General features: G+C 37.5%; 1 protein-coding gene across 15 annotated transcripts in view; it reads left to right on the top strand.

The window, feature by feature from the left end:
* Positions 1–18,071, top strand: part of ARHGAP24 (Rho GTPase activating protein 24) — a 744,099-nt gene that overhangs the window by 690,391 nt on the left and 35,637 nt on the right. For all 15 annotated transcript variants that reach the window (XM_021100782.1, XM_021100783.1, XM_021100785.1 and 12 more), the window contains one exon: positions 2,988–3,195. In XM_021100782.1, coding sequence (XP_020956441.1) covers positions 2,988–3,195 — 208 coding nt within the window. The remainder of the gene's footprint in view (positions 1–2,987; positions 3,196–18,071) is intronic.

Raw genomic sequence — 18,071 nt, 5'->3', positions numbered from 1 at the left:
TCAAGCAAAACTTACTGGTTCGCTTATCACCTCCATGAGTGTGGGGAGGAAGAGAAATCCTGAGAGTTTTAAGAAAAGAATGTTTGACTGGTTTTCATTACTGCATAAAACCACGTCTTGGAAATTTGGTTCTCATTCGGAGCACACGTAAAGATTGAACTGGAACATCTTTAGTAGATTTTCTGCTGGATTTAGGGAGAAACCTTATGTAGTATATCAATCAAAAACAATGAGTGGAAAATCAGATATATAAGATTTATTCCCAAGTGTTAACATTATTTCTTAACGTATAAGTGCCTTTGAAAGGCTATCTCCTTGGTTTTGGCAAAGGTAGAATCCAAACATCCCAGACAAAGAAGCATCATTGAACTCCATGGAATAAGAGTCAGTATTCTTCATTCATAACCAAGCTTGAAAAAGCTTTTTATCAAAATACTAGAAGAGCTTCAAAATCATTATTGTCACGTCATGTAGAATTGGTGATTGCTGCAAGCAACAGAAAACCTAATGAACAGTGACTTATACAGAGGTTTGTTTTTCTCATACTAAAAAAGTCTTCAAGAAGATGCTGCTGGTATTGGGTCAGTGGTTCAGTGAGTTCAGCCCCACTGTCTCTGAATCTTTCAGCCTTTCCTGCGTGGCTGTTGCTTAAGGATCAAATAATGACTCTTAGTTCAGCAGTCGCACATCCCCCAAGTTCAAGATGGGAACAAGGAGTGATCGGCAGTTCCAGCTGTATCTTTCTCTTTCATCAGGAGACGTCTTCCTAGAGCTTCCAAAGAGTCTTGGGAAGTGGGAGAAATACTTAGTTTTCCAGCCTCTAAAATGAAAAGGACGAGAGAAAGTAGAGCTGTGAATATCTGTTGAGTTAGGGGACAATGTTTAACATCCCACCGTTGAGAAACTGCTTGTTCCAAGGTCTATAAACTAAGCTGACTTCTAATAATGTTTTATATGCACTTGAATATTCATATTAGGTCACCCAGCCTTTTTTCTTAAAAGAATATATGGATTTTATTAATACTAGATTTGATACCAGGTGTAGACTAGTTTGGTTTGTTGTTGTGTTATTGCTTCTAGCTAGTCTAAGAGTATTCTCTTTAGTAGCAAGTGTTTGTTGCTTGCAATGTGATAGTTTTGCATTGCTGAATCCATACATGTTATTTTACACATAAAGAGGTAAAGCATATGTTTGTACTGTTAAATCTTGAACCTAATGGTTTTAACATAATTCTGTAAACATCCTGGAGTCTTACACAGTTTCAACATGCAACACTAATTTTTCTTCCCCTTTCATGAAACGCATTAGGCCATTAAAACCTTTTAGTAATATTCACCCCATCTGGGAACACTGGAATCCCATTTGCTTTGGTTCTTTTTTCTCCCTCTTTTCTCATTGACTGATCATTTTTCCAAGCTACCAACTGATATTAATATATTTTAGAGGCATTGTTTCTTAATCAGTGGGGTACCAAGGGTGGGGGGATGTTGAGCCCCAAATGAATGCACAAAGAAATGCATCATGTGTAGTATTTAAAAATCACTAATAAAACGGATCAGAATTGTTTTGATTTTTATTACCTCCATGTGCTGGCAATTCTAGACAATGTGTAATGAAATCTGCCTTTTCCTGTTAAGACAAACCGCCATGATCCTGCCTCCTCACTTTTGGTACACACTGCTTTGTAATTCAGATTTTTCTCTTCCCAATAAATTAATAGTTCAAGATTTTAAAGAGCAAACACTGTCAGAAATATTTTACATAGATGAAGATTCTGCATTTCTTTTCATCGTTTTATCACCTTGATTATAATCACGACATCATCACTTGATGGAAAACAAAAGGTGCACAGAGAAATGAATAATATTTAAACAAAATGAATACTGGAAATAGTTACACTTGTAACAAAAGTAGAATTCGACTACTATGTACAGAATATTTCTGTTTTTAAGGTTTTTAAAAAAAACATTATAAATCTTCTTTATTATATCATTTTACCCTTCTTTTAATAATGATTTTTATTTTTTTCCATTATACCTGGTTTAGTGTTCTGTCAATTTTCTACTGTACAGCATGGTGACCCAGTTACACATACATGTATACATTCTTTTTTCTCATATTGTCATGCTCCATCGTAGGCGACCAGACATAGTTCCCAGTGCTACACAGCAGGATCTCATTGCTAATCCATTCCAAAGGCAATGGTCTGTCTGCTCTATTAACCCCAAGTTCCCAGTCCATCCCACTCCCCACCTCCTTGGCAACCACAAGTCTATTCTCCAAGTCCATGATTTTCATTTCTGTGGAAAGGTTCATTTGTGCTGTATATTAGATTCCAGATATAAGTGATATCATATGGTATTTGGCTTTCTCTTTCTGACTTCACTCAGTATGAGAGTCTCTTGTTCCATCCATGTTGCTGCAAATGGCATTATTTTGTTCTTTTTTATGGCTCAGTAGTATTCCATTGTGTATATATACCACATCTTCCTAATCCATTCATCTGTCAATGGACATTTGGGTTGTTTCCATGTCTTGGCTATTGTGAATAGTGCTGCAATGAACATGAGGGTGCATTTGTCTTTTTCAAGGAAAGCTTTGTCCAGATATACGCCCAAGAGTGGGATTGCTTTTGAGTTTTTGAATGCAGTTTCTTTCTCTGTAAGAAAAAAACTTAAAACCTAAAACAAATTATATTTATTGCCATATTTCTTATTTCAAATCGGATATTTCAAACTCCGTGCTTCTATTTTGGCTTTGGGCTAAATATGGAACGCAGGGGGAAAGGACAGCAGTAAGGAAAACCCTTTTCCCTGAAAGAACTGTACATAATGAACTTAATTCTGTAATAATGTGAGGTACCAAATGTGAAATTTCTGCTAGCATTCCAATGTTTGTTTTTCTCTTTATATTGAGTTTTAAAAGGAAGCAACAAAGTAGGAAGAGATGAATTTCTCAAATCCATTGTGGTTCTTTATTTCTCCAGGCATTTTCGGACAGAAGCTGGAGGATACTGTCCGTTATGAGAAGAGATACGGAAACCGCCTGGCTCCAATGTTGGTGGAGCAGTGCGTGGACTTTATCCGACAAAGGGGGCTGAAGGAAGAGGGCCTCTTCCGACTGCCAGGCCAGGCTAATCTTGTCAAGGAGCTGCAGGATGCCTTTGACTGTGGGGAGAAGCCATCATTTGACAGGTAGATTTCAAGATTTTACTATCCTTCACTGAGACTTTCAAACTAAACTGAAAGGTTGCAGTGAGCTGAGGTGACATAACTTTAATGGCTGTTGGAACAGTTTAGAAGGTGGATTGCACAGCCCCACAAAGGAGGGTTGTTTTTATTAAGCTACAGAGTCAAAAACTTGACAGTTTAGGAGTTCCCTTGTGGTGCAGCAGTTTAAGAACCCGGTATTGTCACTATAGCAGCTCAGGTCACTGCTGTGGCGCAGATTCAATCCTTGGCCTGGGAACTTTCACACACCTTGGCGTGGCCAAAAGAAAAAATTAGATACTTTAGATATCTTTCTCGGCCACATTTTTCCCCTTTAAAACATTGTTATTCTTTTCCTTTGGACCTAAATTAAAACTGTTAAACCTTTACATCAGAGAAGTAAATTTTTTAAATAGGAGTTTTCTTTTGTTTGATGTTTTGTTGAATTCTTCCAGCTAAGGGATATTAAAAGTGTTGATAAACAGAGATTGGGGTATTGGCAATGTAATTAAAAGCATGATGTTTTTAAATATATAGGTCCATCTTAATCTAGAATGCACCTGCAGGGAGACGAGAAATATATAGCATGGTGAAATTCAAGAAATAATGGAAATTCCAGAGAAGAATGCCTAAAGCATTCATAACTCCACTCATTGACTTGAACATTGATAATATTTTGTGAATTACCTCCTTCTCTTCATTTTTAAAAAATTCAGTAGAAAAAAATAGTCTTTTACTCCAATAGTATTAATTCAACATTTTTTGCAGTTTTTTATATCAATAGTTGAAAAATGCCCTTTATTACAATATATCCTAACAATATCTGGTCATTGGCAACCTCTGTAAGCATAAATTTTAATGGCTATATTTCATTCTACAGGTATATTTTTCAGAACTGCTTTAATAATGTTCTGCCCTTATGTCATGACTTTTCACTATGATAAATAATATTGCAGTGGATATATATTCATGTAAATATTTTTTATTTTTTTGATTATTTTCTTAGGAGAGATTCTCAGAATTGGACTTGGTGGACAAGAATAGGTTTTGAGGAGTTCCCATCATGGCTCAGTGGTTAACGAACCCGACTAGCATCCATGAGGATGTGGGTTTGATCCCTGGCCTTGCTCACAGGGTTAAGGATCCAGCATTGCCATGAGCTCTGGTGTAGGTCGCAAACACGGCTTGCATCCTGCGTTGCTGTGGCAGTGGCGTAGGCCTGCAGCTACAGCTCCAATTGGACCCCTAGCCTGGGAACCTCCATATGCAGTGAGTGCAGCCCCAAAAAGACAAAAAAAAAAAAAGAAAAAGAAAAAAAAAAGGATAGGTTTTGATACTTGGAAATTGAAAATTGCCTACTAAGTAGTATTTCTCTTTGAAAGTACAGAATTATCACATGGATAGATAGATCTACAGAACAGAAAGGCAAGAAGACCCTTGAATACTTGATATGCGATAAAGGAAGCATCATTGAGAGTATGGGCTTGTGCTAATAATAATAATAAAAAAAATCATGCTAACTCATCGGATGCCCTCTTACTGTTCACATTAGCAAAATCCTGAACAATGATGCGACCCAAGGCTGGCAAGGTGTCTTGAGACAGGCACCCTGATGGTGAGGGCACAAATCATCATACTTGGTCTGATGAAATTTGGTATTATGTTTCAAGATCCGTTAAACAAGACGGTCCAGTCCTAGGACATAATCAGATAGATGGAAAAACTGAAGTGCAAAATTGCTTACTATAGTTTTTATAATAGTAAAAAATGACCACCAACCTATTATGTCTAGTGGTAGAGTGTGCTTTATATAACATTATTTAGTTACTAAAACTTGGGGAAATGCTAATTATATAATGATAAATGGAAAAATATAAGATGGGATAAATTGATCAAAATATCAGTACTTTCATTAAAAAGTATTATCAATGTTTATTGAATATTACCATTATTATTAATTATCAATAATATTGTCACCATCATTTATACAATAAATAATTTATTAATAATTATTGATTATTAATTAATAATTTATGTAATAAATTAATAATTGAATTAATAATTACTGGTTATTATTGCTGCTTTTATTAAATTATTTGATGTTTATGAAATTATTTAATTGATGAAATTATTAATTATTGATTAGTAATAATTTATATAATTAATTAATAATTATTGGTTGTTATTGCTGCTTTTATTATTTTATTTTTACAAAATTATTTATTCAATTAATTAATTATTGAGTAATTAAATTAATAACATTGGATTATTTGATTTTGTTAAATTATTGATGCTTTTATTAAATTATTACTGTTAACACTTTTATTTAATTATTAGTAAAACAAAAAGTATTACAGTTTGTAAAAATTCATAAATTCCCTCAGAGAGGAAAATTAAATGTAGCGGTAAAGAAGTGAATTCAAACCTAAGGTCAGAGAACAAATTTTGGAAATGTAGATACATCGTTAGTGGGGGAGTCATGTCTCATTCTATACTGTGAAAAAAAAACCAAACAGATTAGTAGTTCTGTAGTCTAGGCCTATCTGCCTGATACAAACAATTGTTTATCAAGGAGAAAAGTAGCTTTTCTCCCAAATTAGAAAAAAGCTTGTCAGTGGGATCCTCGCAATAACATGGCACCTTACGGGATAAACAACATCCTCTGAAGTTGTTTATCCTCAGAACATAAACAACATCCTCTGAAGTGAACGTCACGTGACCTGGATACATTTCAATGCCGTTTTTCTTCGTATTTATATATAGCCTGAATATATGTATATGACATTAATAGCAGTCATCTAATATTAAAAATTCTTTTGGTATAGGCATTTGAAATTTGGTTCTTATAACAAAGCTTTGCTAACAGGTGAACAGGGGCATATTTTATATATTTTATCATATCTGTAAGAAGAGATGTGCCTCATAAGCAATTATTTCTTGTTAACTATAGGCTGACAATGAAATGCTGTGCAACTGTATATAAAATGGGATCCCAGTTCCGAAAAGTATATCTTTGTGTATACAATTTATCGATGCATAGAGAATGAAGTAAATATAACAGAAGATAAACATTAATTTTGTGGAATAATGAGTGAGGCTCTCCCCTTTTTCATATTGTAAGTTTAGTACACATCCATTATTTTATAATCACAGATTTAATCAAAGATCTTTTAATTAATTTCATGCTGCACAAAAATGTTTTTCTCTTTTAATTTCTAACATGTACCTCCAGAAACTCCCTGTTTACTAGAAAATCTATAGAAGAGAGTTGCAGAGATTATTTCAGCCTCAGACATAGCATGGTAGTGTTGCTAGCATACCTTGATAAAAAAAGGATGTCATTTCACCGTTTCAGGTTTCTACACTGGTATATTAAGCCACCCCCAGACCGTGGCATAAGCAATAACAACCAATCACTTGTTCATAAATCAACAAGATCAACAGGACATGGCCAGGATGTGCTCTTTCCTGCTCCACATGGTGTTGATGAATGTTGATCAGTTAGTTCTGAAGGATCCACTGTGGCTTTACTCATGTCTGGAGCCTTGTCTGAAGTGACTACAGTGGCTGGAGGTTGCTCGGTCATTTCTCTCTCTTTCTCTGTAGTCAACAGAGCCTTTCTTCATGCCAGCTTTATCTCTGGTAGTGACCCTGTGGCAGGATGGCTCAGGGTTCCAAGAGAGTGAAAGTGGAAGCTGATAAGCATGGTGCAGGTCCAAGGAAGTCACAAAACAGGCCCAGCCTGGATTCCCGAGGAAGGGAACTAAATTCCAGAATTTAATGGAAAGAAGGAGTAAATTTATACAGAGAAGGATGGATTTGTGGGAGAGTATTTTAGGAGAAAATCACTAGCTTTAAAGTCTAGAATCAAGTGGAGTAAATTTCCGAACTTTGTTCTTTCTCAAGATTGTTTTGTGTGTTCTAGGTCATTTGCATCTTTCTAAAAATTAGTATAAGCTTGTCCATTTCTACAAAAAAGCCTAGTAGGATTTTGATAGAAATTTTAATGAATCTAGAAATCAATTAATAGGAAATTGACATCTTACAAATATGAAATTTTCTAATCCCTGAGCATAGTCTATCTCCACGTGTCATTAGGATTTTTCATATTTCAACAATATTTTGTAAATTTCAATGCAAGATCTTGCATTGCATTTTGTTAAAGTTATCCTTAAGTATTTAATGTTTATGAATGCTCTTATAAATAGTGTTGTCTTTAATATTTAATTTTCTAATTGCTCACTATTAGATTATACAAATATGATTTTTATATAGAGATCTCCAATAAATGTTGGAAAATTTATTTATAAATGCTAGAGGGATTTTTTTAGATTTCTTAGGGTTTTCTCTGTACATGATCTTATTGACTGTATATAATGAGTTTTATTTCTTCCTTGTAAGCCTTGTATTCCTTTCTCTTGACTTTTTAGACATGCTAAAAACTATTCTACAATAATAGTGAGTAAGCATACTTTTCTTATATGTGGAGAGAAGATTTTAGTTTGTTGTTATTACTCATGATGGTAGTTATAGCTTTTATGTAGATGCCCTTTAGCAGGTTTGAAAATGTTCTTTTATTTCTAGTTTTCTGACGATTTTAACAATGAATGAGAATTGAACCTTATCAAATGCACTTTTTTGGCATTTATTGCAGAAATTATCTGAGTTCTGTTTTATTACGCTAATGGGGTGAATTACATTGACTAATTATCAGATGTTAAAACCAACATTCCTAGGATAAACCACATTTGGTTGTAATGTATTACCTTTTTAATATATTGTTGTATCTGACTTGGAAATAACTTGTTGAGAATTTTTGGATCTATATTCATCAAGACTATTGACCTATCAGTTTCTCTTCTTGTAATCTCTTTAGTTTGGTTATCAAAGAAATTCCAGCCTCAAAATTAGCTGAAAAGTGTTCCCTCTACCTGTATTTTCAGAAAAAGTACATGTAGTTTGTACTATTTCCTCCATAAAACCAGTGAGCTCCTTGGAGATGAGGGGAAAGAGGCTGGTCCTGTATAGGCCAGTAGGTTACAATAAGAAATGTAGTTTTTATTCTAAGTGAAATGGAAATCCATTGAAAGATATTTAACAAGAATTGGAATAATTTCATTTACATGTTAAAGAAGAAAGGTCACTCTGTGGGGAGAAACTAATATTTTCCATTAGTCCACCCACAGCACACTTCTGACACCAAATATGTAGGTTTTCCACAACAAGCAATTCTCTAATACTTGATGACACCCACTGAGTATCCTACTAGTTAATCGAATCTGACACTAATTGCCCAGAGTCATTGCCCACAGTTTAAGGGCTCATCTCAACAAGACTGCTCCCATCTCACCTCAGGCACTATTACAATCACAAGTCCCAAGTTGTCACCTGTACTTCTGACCAACCAGCCATAAACCTGAGCTTCCTCTAGTTCAGTTACAAAATAGCTCACAGAACTCAGGAAAACCAGTTTATTTCCAAGATTACTGATTTATTATAAAAGGACACAATTCAGGAACACAGATGAAAGGGATGCATAAGACAGATTTGGGGAAGGGTACAGAGCTTCCATACCTTCTCCAGATGTACCACCCTCCCAGCACATGCACCTGTTCACTAACCTAGAAGCTTTCTGAACCCCTTCAGTGAGGATAATTTTATGAAGATTTCATTGCAAAGACATGGTTGATTAAATCCTTGGTCATTGGCCATTGAACTGAATCTCTAGGCCCTCTCTCCTCCCCAGAGATTGAAAGGGGAGACTAAAGTTCCAACCTTCTGATCACCTGATTGGTTCCTTCTACCCACCTCAACCCCATCATCCTTAGGGGCATCCCACAGTCACCTCATTAACATAAATTCAGATGCGGTTGAAAGGGGCTTGTTATGAATAACATAGTCTTTCACCTTCCTCACTCCAGATCTATTTTAGGGACTGGGGATAAAAAACAAATTTTACAACAAAAGATGCTTCTATTACTCTTTTAATTTAGGAAATTGCAAGGTTTTTAGGAGCTCTGATCAGGAGCTAAGGATGAAACCCAAAATACATCACACTCTCGCAATCCGAATATGCTTGTTTTAGTAAATAAATTGTCAAGCTCGAATCCCTCAGGGAGGTAGATATGCACATTACTGGATTTTGCCAATTAAAAAAAAAAAAAAAAAGGATTCCCAGATCCACAGAGAGTGAAATAAAAGAGTAACATATTTGTGGCCAAATATAATTGTAAACTATACTGGTAATTACTGAAATAAATAATCCATAATTTCCCAAGGAGAGTGAGATTATTTTTGGAAATGTGTCCAGGTAGAGTGTGCTGCCCCATCCCCCTTTTTAATTAATTGCCAGAATTTAGAATTTCACATGACTAAGTCCGAGCTAGAGTTTCAGTTTGGGGGTTGTGAGGAAAAACGGGGAACATTTGCTAGTTCAAGTTAATCTCACCAGTGCTCACCATCAAAACAATTTTAAAAAGAATTTAAATTTAAAAGTACAGATAGTGCATAATATTTTGACTAGGTATTAGGATATAAAGCAAAGCACAGAAATTTTTCTTTGTAAAATATGTTGAAGAATGAAAATGAATAAGTATTTTCCCGTGCTTATTCTAATAAAGCTTATACCTCACTAAAGGGTTAACTGGATTTAGCTCTCATCTTTATATTTATTAAAATCTGGAAAGAAATTCTCACAGGAATTATGCACAGATAATCTCTGATTTTAATTTTAAGGCCTAGTACTATTGTAGGTCTAATATTAAGCTCTAAAATTTGAATTTTATTTTATTTTATTTTATTTTATTTTATTTTATTTTGTCTTTATAAGGCCATACCTATGGCATACAAAAGTACCCAGGCTAGGGGTCTAATCAGAGCTGTTGCTGCTGGCCTATGCCAGAGCCACAGAAATGCCAGATCCAAGCCGTGTCTGCAACCTACACCACAGCTCACGGCAACACCGGATCCTTAACCCACTGAGCAAGGCCAGGGATCGAACCTGCAACCTCATGGTCAGATTCTTTCTGCTGTGCCATGATGGGAACTCCTAAAATTTGAATTTTAAAGTAAGCTTTTAAAATAACATTTAAAACTTATAAAAGTATAAAGTAGTTATTAAAATTTAATGTATTATTAAACATCGTATTTTAAATTGTAATATTTTATATACAGTTTAGAATATAAAAGGAAAGATGTAGCAATTTAAATATATAGATATGTCTAAATACAGATATTATATAAATAAATATTGGAACTGCACAGATTTTACATCTTACTTTTTTTTTCTCTTTCTTTTTTTTTAGGGCTGCACCCGCAGCATATGGAGGTTCCCAGGCTAGGGGTCCAATTGAAGCTGTAGCTGCCACAGCAATGCCAGATCCAAGCTATGTCAGCAGTCTACACCACAACTCATGGCAGCACCAGATCCTTAACCCCCTGAGCAAGGCCAGGGATCGAACTTGCATCCTCATGGATGCTAATCAGACTCATTTCCTCTGAGCCACGATGGGAACTCCACATCTTACCTTTTCTTATTAACATTATATCATAAATAACTTGCCATATCACTATGTAATTTTCACAAACAGAATTTCAAGGACAGTATAATAATTCACCGTACCATCATACTGGTTAGTCTAATTTTGCCTTTATTGTTGCTTTCAATATTTTGCATATATCAATCCTATGCTCATGAGCATCCGTGTCCATAAGTCAGCCTGCACTTCTGAAGCTATGGATCCATTTGTAAATTAATATTTCATATTTGAATGAGAAGAAATATTTTGTCTTATAGGAATAAAAAAGGATGATGAAAAAAAGAAATTTGGAATATACACTACTTGAGATTGCAAGTGCATGTGCCAGCTCTTAGGAAATCATGCATTTTCTGCTCTCCTTTAATTATGCCAACTACTGTTTTCCCAGTTCCGAGGTTCAAGTTTAAGATTGTGTATGCATGACATTGTTCCTCCAATTACATGGCGTATTCCCACAGACTCCTAGGCGAAAGTGAATTCTGCAAGAAAGGACACTCATCGACCTGAAAGAATTTGGATTTAATCAGTTTATGTCAACTGTAAAAAAACAACAGATGGTGGCATTCCTAACCATTCTTTTCTTCATTATTTCTGTTTAGAAGTTAAAAAAATAATTAAAATATAGTATTTTATATTAAACTTTCCCACTCTGAAGGGACAAAAATGAAATGCAGAATGTGTAAAATCAGATTAAAAGCCAAGTGTTATTTCATTCCTAAAGCTTTCCAGATGGTATCAGCTGTTAAAGAAGATACAGTTTGGAAGAGCTGGGAAGGTAGGGTCAAAAATGGCCCTGTGGGTGTCACCATCGTAGCATGAATTTCTCAGCAACAAAATAGCTGTGCACTCACAACAGCATTCAAGCACAAGGACAGAAGCCTGGAGAAGCTGGTGGTTGTACACCCTCTGTCCAAGAATCCCATAAAACAGCTGCTGTCTGAGGTACCCCAGCTGCCCTCGCTTACACTGAGGTCATTCTGCCCTCAGCCCTCCTCCTCCTCGCCTGTTTTGTTTATTTTTTTTAGTTGTTTTGGTGACTGATTTAAGATTAGGGTTACTAAACAAACTGCAAGACTACACAGATAAAATAGAAAAAAAAAAAAAGCCTAAAATTTAAAAGACCGAAAATCCAGACACATTTTAATTTTACCCTCTGGATAACAATACGGTTTTGAGCGTTTCTGACCTGAGTTGTAGAAAGTGAACTTGAAAGGCGGAGCCCTACAGACACAGTCAAACATTGTCAAACATTAGTTAAAAGAATGAGCCAGAGAGAGATCTTAAGATTCAGGTGCCCAGACCCCACTGGCTCTCATTGTGATTTAAAGCCTTGGAAGATACCCAGGAATCTGCATTTCAAACATATTCTCAGGTAGTTCGTATATGCAGGTGCCCTAACCACAACCTGGGAAATAGCTAGACTGTGGGAAGACCTGCTCATTTATGGGAGAGAACTGCCTCAGTTTTCTCATTTGTGAAATGGGGGGAAAAATCAACCTCATGGCACCACTGGAAACCCCGTTGGTGCTGCCTAGGCTGGGCAGGTCTTACGCTCCTCCGGAAGATAAATTACTTTCTGGAGAACACAGTTGATGGGTGAAATGTAAAATTTCCTATCTGCTAAAAAGGGTCTGAAATTTTAGAACCTGAAAAGTGTATCATTGCACCTACACTCTGATGCACATGAAAAAGCTCAAGACAAGGGGCATTGAGTCACGCGCTGCAGGTAGAGAGCATTTGTATCATAATGTGAATCTAAGATCTACAGGTTGGGTTTGATGAAAGAAAGGGAAGAAAGAAGTGGTAGCTTGAGGGCATGTGGATAGGCAAAGGGTTGGAAGAGCAAGGAACCGGCCCCTAGGAGTTTGCCTAAGGCAAGCCCTAAATGGATAGATGGCAAACAAGAGCTACCTGTTTTCAGCAACCTAAAAGATTCTCTGAAATCTACATTGAGGCCAGCCCTCCAAAGTCCTGGGCAGCTGTTTGCTATGGTACCATTACTTTTTTAGTTTTTGTTTTTGTCTTTTAGGGCCACACCCACAGCATGTGGAAGTTCCCAGGCCAGGGGTCACATTGGAGCTGCAGCTGCCAGCCTTCACCACAGCCACAGCCACACACAATCACAGCTGCCTCTGCAACCTACACCACAGCCCGCGGCAACACCAGATCCCCAACCCACTGAGCAAGGCCAGGGCTCAAACTTGTGTCCTCATGGGTACTGGTCAGCTTCGTTACTACTGAGCTACGACAGGAACTCCAATGTTACTATTTTTGATGCAGTTCTTAGAGATTACGGTGGCTTGACGAGATTAATGTAGTAGGTGTAGTTAAGCTTCCATCATTCCTGTAGGACCATGCTGACTTCAGCCGTGTTCTTATAACACCCATATTTGATTTACTGATATTTTTCTTTAAATTGATTCACTGTTTTTAAGATAAATTTTGTTATAAAAGGAACTTATTTTTTTTTCGTTGAAAACTAGTGCCGCTTGCCATAAATACAAGGTTAAGATAGCACAAACACAGTGGTCGCAAAGCATGTTATCAGGAGTTCCCGTCGTGGCTCAGTGGTTAATGAATCCAACTAGGAACCACGAGGTTGTGGGTTCGATCCCTGGCCTTGCTCAGTGGGTTAAGAATCTGGTGTTGCCGTGTGCTGTGATGTAGGTTGCAGATGCGGCTCGGATCCCGCGTTGCTGTGGCTGTGGTGTAGGCCTGGTGGCAACAGCTCCGATTCAACCCCTAACCTGGGAACCACCATATGCCGTGGGTGCCGCCCTAGAAAAGGCAAAAAAGACCAAAAAAAAAGGACAAAAAAAAAAGCATGTTATCAAATGCCATCCAAATAGTGTCTCTGGGGAGACTCTGACCCTGGGAACCTCTGTTTATCTGATGACGATGGAGATTGGCAGGTGCTAGGACTACTTAAACACGTCTCTCATCCCCAACTGGTACTTCCTATTTGATATAATCAGCAGCAGTGAAAGGCAATCGAGAATGGACTAGTGTTCCTACTGTGTGATTTTGTTCTCGTCTGGCTGGGGGCTGAGAACACAACCCTAACCACTAGACCACAGGGACCAACAGGTGTGATGTAAGTCCCCAATCCTTGTCCCTTTGGAGAAAAAACTTGGCAAAGGGACTGAGAGTAGTGAGGCAAATACAGTGTTTATTAAAGAAGATGAGCCGATACATAAAGAGAAAGCATAGACAGACTCTCGTTGGCAGGGCCAGAGCAGAAAGAGAGACAGACCGACAGAGAGAAAGCAAGACAGAAAGGGGAGCGACGTGTGCTTTGGAGATGGTTTAAACCACTTGTATGGCAGCAGTACTTCCGGGCTTCCTCTGGCCAATCACCTTGCATTGTCTGGCCTTGAGTCCTCCTTTGGCCTGACTCAGGGACCTGCCCTGTGTGCATGCATCTTTTGGCCAGGATGGAGTCTAGCACCGGGGTTTCTGGGGGGGTGACAGGAGGTGCTGCAGCCCAGTGTCCCTCCTTTCTCGGGCCCCTGAGGAGCCTTTCTGTGCATGTGCCCTTCCAGAGGGCTCCTTGACCTCAAGAATGAGAAATATGTGGTCTCTTTATCTTTTATCTAAGCAGGATGCAGCTCTTCCTTGCTCCTGCCATAATCTTTATCTTCACGTATCTGTCCACAGGGGACAGATTCCAGTTGCTTAGCCTGGGACCCATCTATCCTCTGCCTCAATTTGATGTCTGTTCTTATCCTATCCGCGCAGCACCTGATTTGGAATAGCCTACACCTCTGGAGATATCATCAGATTGCTCCTCGCAAGCACTTACAGGCCTACTTCCATGAATGCTTGGCGTCTTATCTAGTTTGAATAACGGGTATAACTTGCCAGGATTCCATGAGACCCCTTGTAAACATACCAAGGTCTGAAAAATTAGTGAGCTTGAAGGGGAAATATTTCATGAATGGAAATACTCACCCGAACGGATACTTACTCAATAGTTTATGAAGAACAGGTTGTTAGCTAGAAATCTGTCCTGTTCTATTGCGCTTCCTCTGTTGGTGACATATCTAAAGAGCCGGGACATCTGAAACCAAAGCCATGGACCTGAATTTCGCTTTCCTTTCAATTTAGCTTTGAGTAATTTTGAGCTCCCTTCTCCTGGAATCTGATGGACGGATGAATGAAAATAGCCAATTAACCAAGAAGCTTCCAGCATTTGGCCTATCTGTCAGTTGGCGTTTGTGAACTAGGACTTCCAAGGAAGCAGCATAGGAATGAGAGCTCCGGCTTTGGAGAGAGGCAGGCACCATTAACTACCCATGTTAACCATCTGAAACTAGTTACTTAACTTCTCCAGACTCCTAGTTTCCTCATATGTACAATGGCAAGAATATGTAACACTCCCTCCCCAGAATTGTTGTATTCATGCACTTAAAAGTAGAACAAAAGAGAACAAAACACCAAGAGTAAATGGTATCCTGTGACTAAATCACTTAGCACGTTTATTGTCATTGTATCATAATGTTAATGAAGATGATGATTTTAACATTTTGTTTGATAAGGAAAAGTAATATTGTTGAACCTTTTTAATACAGAAACTAGTGCTTAACCGTAAAATCATCAGTATTTTTAATCCAGGACATCTTCATTTCTGTTTTAAAATCTCCATATCAATTCCTACTGAGAGAAATGAGAAATAAGATACCTAGAAAGTGTCAAGTTCTGAAAGTGTGTTTTTGTGTGTCTTATAAGTCAGATTGTAAATACTTCTGCATAAGCTTGGTGAAAGTACATCCCTTAAAGGTGTATATTTTCTGAAATAAATTTTTTGAATCATATTTTACGTATCTTGCAACTCACCCATTTCAGGGGTGCAAGTCCATGATTTTTAACAAATTTACCAAGCTATGCAACCATTACCACATATCAGTTTTTGAACGTTTTCACCACCTACATAGCGTCTCTTATGCCATTTACTGTTATTCCCAGCAGCCCTTCCTCCCCAGGCAACCACTAACATGCTTTCTGTCTCTATAGATTTTCCCTTCTCTGGACATTTTGTATAAATAGAATTATTCAATATATAATATAGTGTCTTGCATACAGCTTTTTTTTCACTTAGCCTAACGCTCTTGAGGTTCAGCCATGCTAGAGCCTATGTCAGTGGTTTGTTGCTCTGTATTGATGGATAGATTTCATTTTGTGGATATACTGACAGTTCACTTATTCACTCATCAACTGGTAGATATTTCAGTTGTTTCTGCTTTTTGGCTCGTATGAATAATGCTGCCCAGAATATGTCCGTACAAATTTTTGTGTGGCCATACCTTTTCATTTCTCTTGGGTGTGTACCTAGAAATAGAATCCCTAGGTCCTTATTACATTTAACATTTGAAGACTTGCTAAACCGTTTTCCACGGTGGCTGCAACATGTTATATTTCTACAAGCAATGTGTGGGTGTTCCCATTTTCTATCCTAGCCATTCTAGAGAGTGTGAAATGGTATCTCGTTGTTTTAGTTTGCATTTCCCTGCTGACTATGGATGTGGTGTATCTTTGTATTTGCTTATGAGTCATATGGTTTTTAAACGTTTGAATTTTCTGATTATCTTGATAATTTATTACAAGTTGATGGTTGAAAAATTGCTAAATAATCAAAAATAGTGTTCAGGGAATATGTATTTAGAATTGAACTAAACGTCTGTGATATCCTGAGAGCACGCACGTATATACTCATGAAGGTCTCACTGTAGATATTGATTTTAAGCTCTGTATTCATAAGACAAAACTCTAAATGTGTCACTGGAATATGAACTCAAGGAAAGTAGAGAATTTTATGATTCTTGATCCCCTTTTGTATCCCTGGCAGCTAGAGCAATATCTGACCCAATGCAGGCGTTCATCAAATCTTTGTTGAGTAAATGGATACAAGACGTATATTTCAAATACATTTGTGGGATAAAAGAATGTCACTATTTCTGACAGCTCAATAAGTGGACATCTCGTGCTTATTTTCATAGATTAGAATTCAGGAAATTTGAAAATTGTCATGCTTCAAAACAACTTCTAAAATTCTGTTAAAATATCATTTTGTCGACTAAAAATGCCTCCAGATGTTAAAGTCATAATCATATGAATGAGAACACAATTTCATAACCACCGCAGGTCTTAATTAAAACCGGTACCTTTGTTTTGTACCCTGGAGATGCTCCATGAATATGGATGCACTATATTTTCAAAGTGAACTAGATTTTGATTCATAACAAAACAAAAACAACAATAAAAAAGGGAAAATAGGAGTTCCCGCCATGGCTCAGTGGTTAATGAATCCGACTAGGAACCATGAGGCTTTGGGTTCGATCCCTGGCCTCGCTCAGTTGATTAAGGATCTGGTGTTGCTGTGGCTGTGGTGTAGGCCGGCAGCTGCAGCTCTGATTAGACCCCTAGCCTGGGAACCTCCAAATGCCACAGGTGCGGCCCTAGAAAAGACGAAAAGACTAAAAAAAAAGGGAAAACAGAACCCTTAACTTCTCAGTACAGTTTTGCTTGTCTCTCTGCCTGCTCACACCGACCGCCCCTAAAAATAGTCCAGGCTGACAATAATGAGAATGTAACATATATCGGCATATGCGGTAACAAAGTATCCTTTCCAATAAAGACCATAAAAGCATTTTAGTATGAGATCCACTGTAAATGCATAATTGAATTCTTTTAAAACTTCTTACCCATCTCCCCAATATGTACACACACACACAGTAATAAACTGGAATGGTGTCATGTAGCTCATACGTGGAGATGCTTTTGTGTTGTAATAAAAGACTGTTGAGGTGTTCAGACAAAGGACAAGTTCTGTGGCGCTTCAGACAGTTTGGGTGCTGATTTGTAAACTCACCTGAGTATACCAGAGAATCCTATTAAGGTCCCTCTCCCACCAAGTGTTGGAGTCAACAGTGTAAAACTAGGCTATTTACTCATTTCCTTCCTAAGGCGCAGACGTTTTGTTTCCTACCTTATTGAATTTATTGGAAGAAAATAAGTTTTCTAGAAAAGAATTTTTGCATCCGTTATTGTTTATCCTAGAATCAGATAATCAAACTTTTCCAAACTTTGATAGATGGGAAAAGAAATGGGTAGCATGTAAAAGGTTCAGGGTTAGGAGTTCCTGCTGTGGTGCAGCAGGTTAAGGATCTGGTATTACTGCAGCTGTGGTGTAGGTTACAGCTGCGACTTGGATTCATTCCCTGGCTTGGGAACTTACATATGCCATGGGTGAGGCCTGAAAAAAAGCGGCGGCGGGGGGGGGGGGGGGTCGGTGTTAAGACACTTCAATAAGGAAAAAAAGAGATA

The sequence above is a fragment of the Sus scrofa genome, chromosome 8, assembly GCF_000003025.6.
Source record: "Sus scrofa isolate TJ Tabasco breed Duroc chromosome 8, Sscrofa11.1, whole genome shotgun sequence".
In the NCBI taxonomy this organism is placed as follows: Eukaryota; Metazoa; Chordata; class Mammalia; order Artiodactyla; family Suidae; genus Sus; species Sus scrofa.
This window is presented reverse-complemented; position numbering and strand designations above follow the sequence as displayed.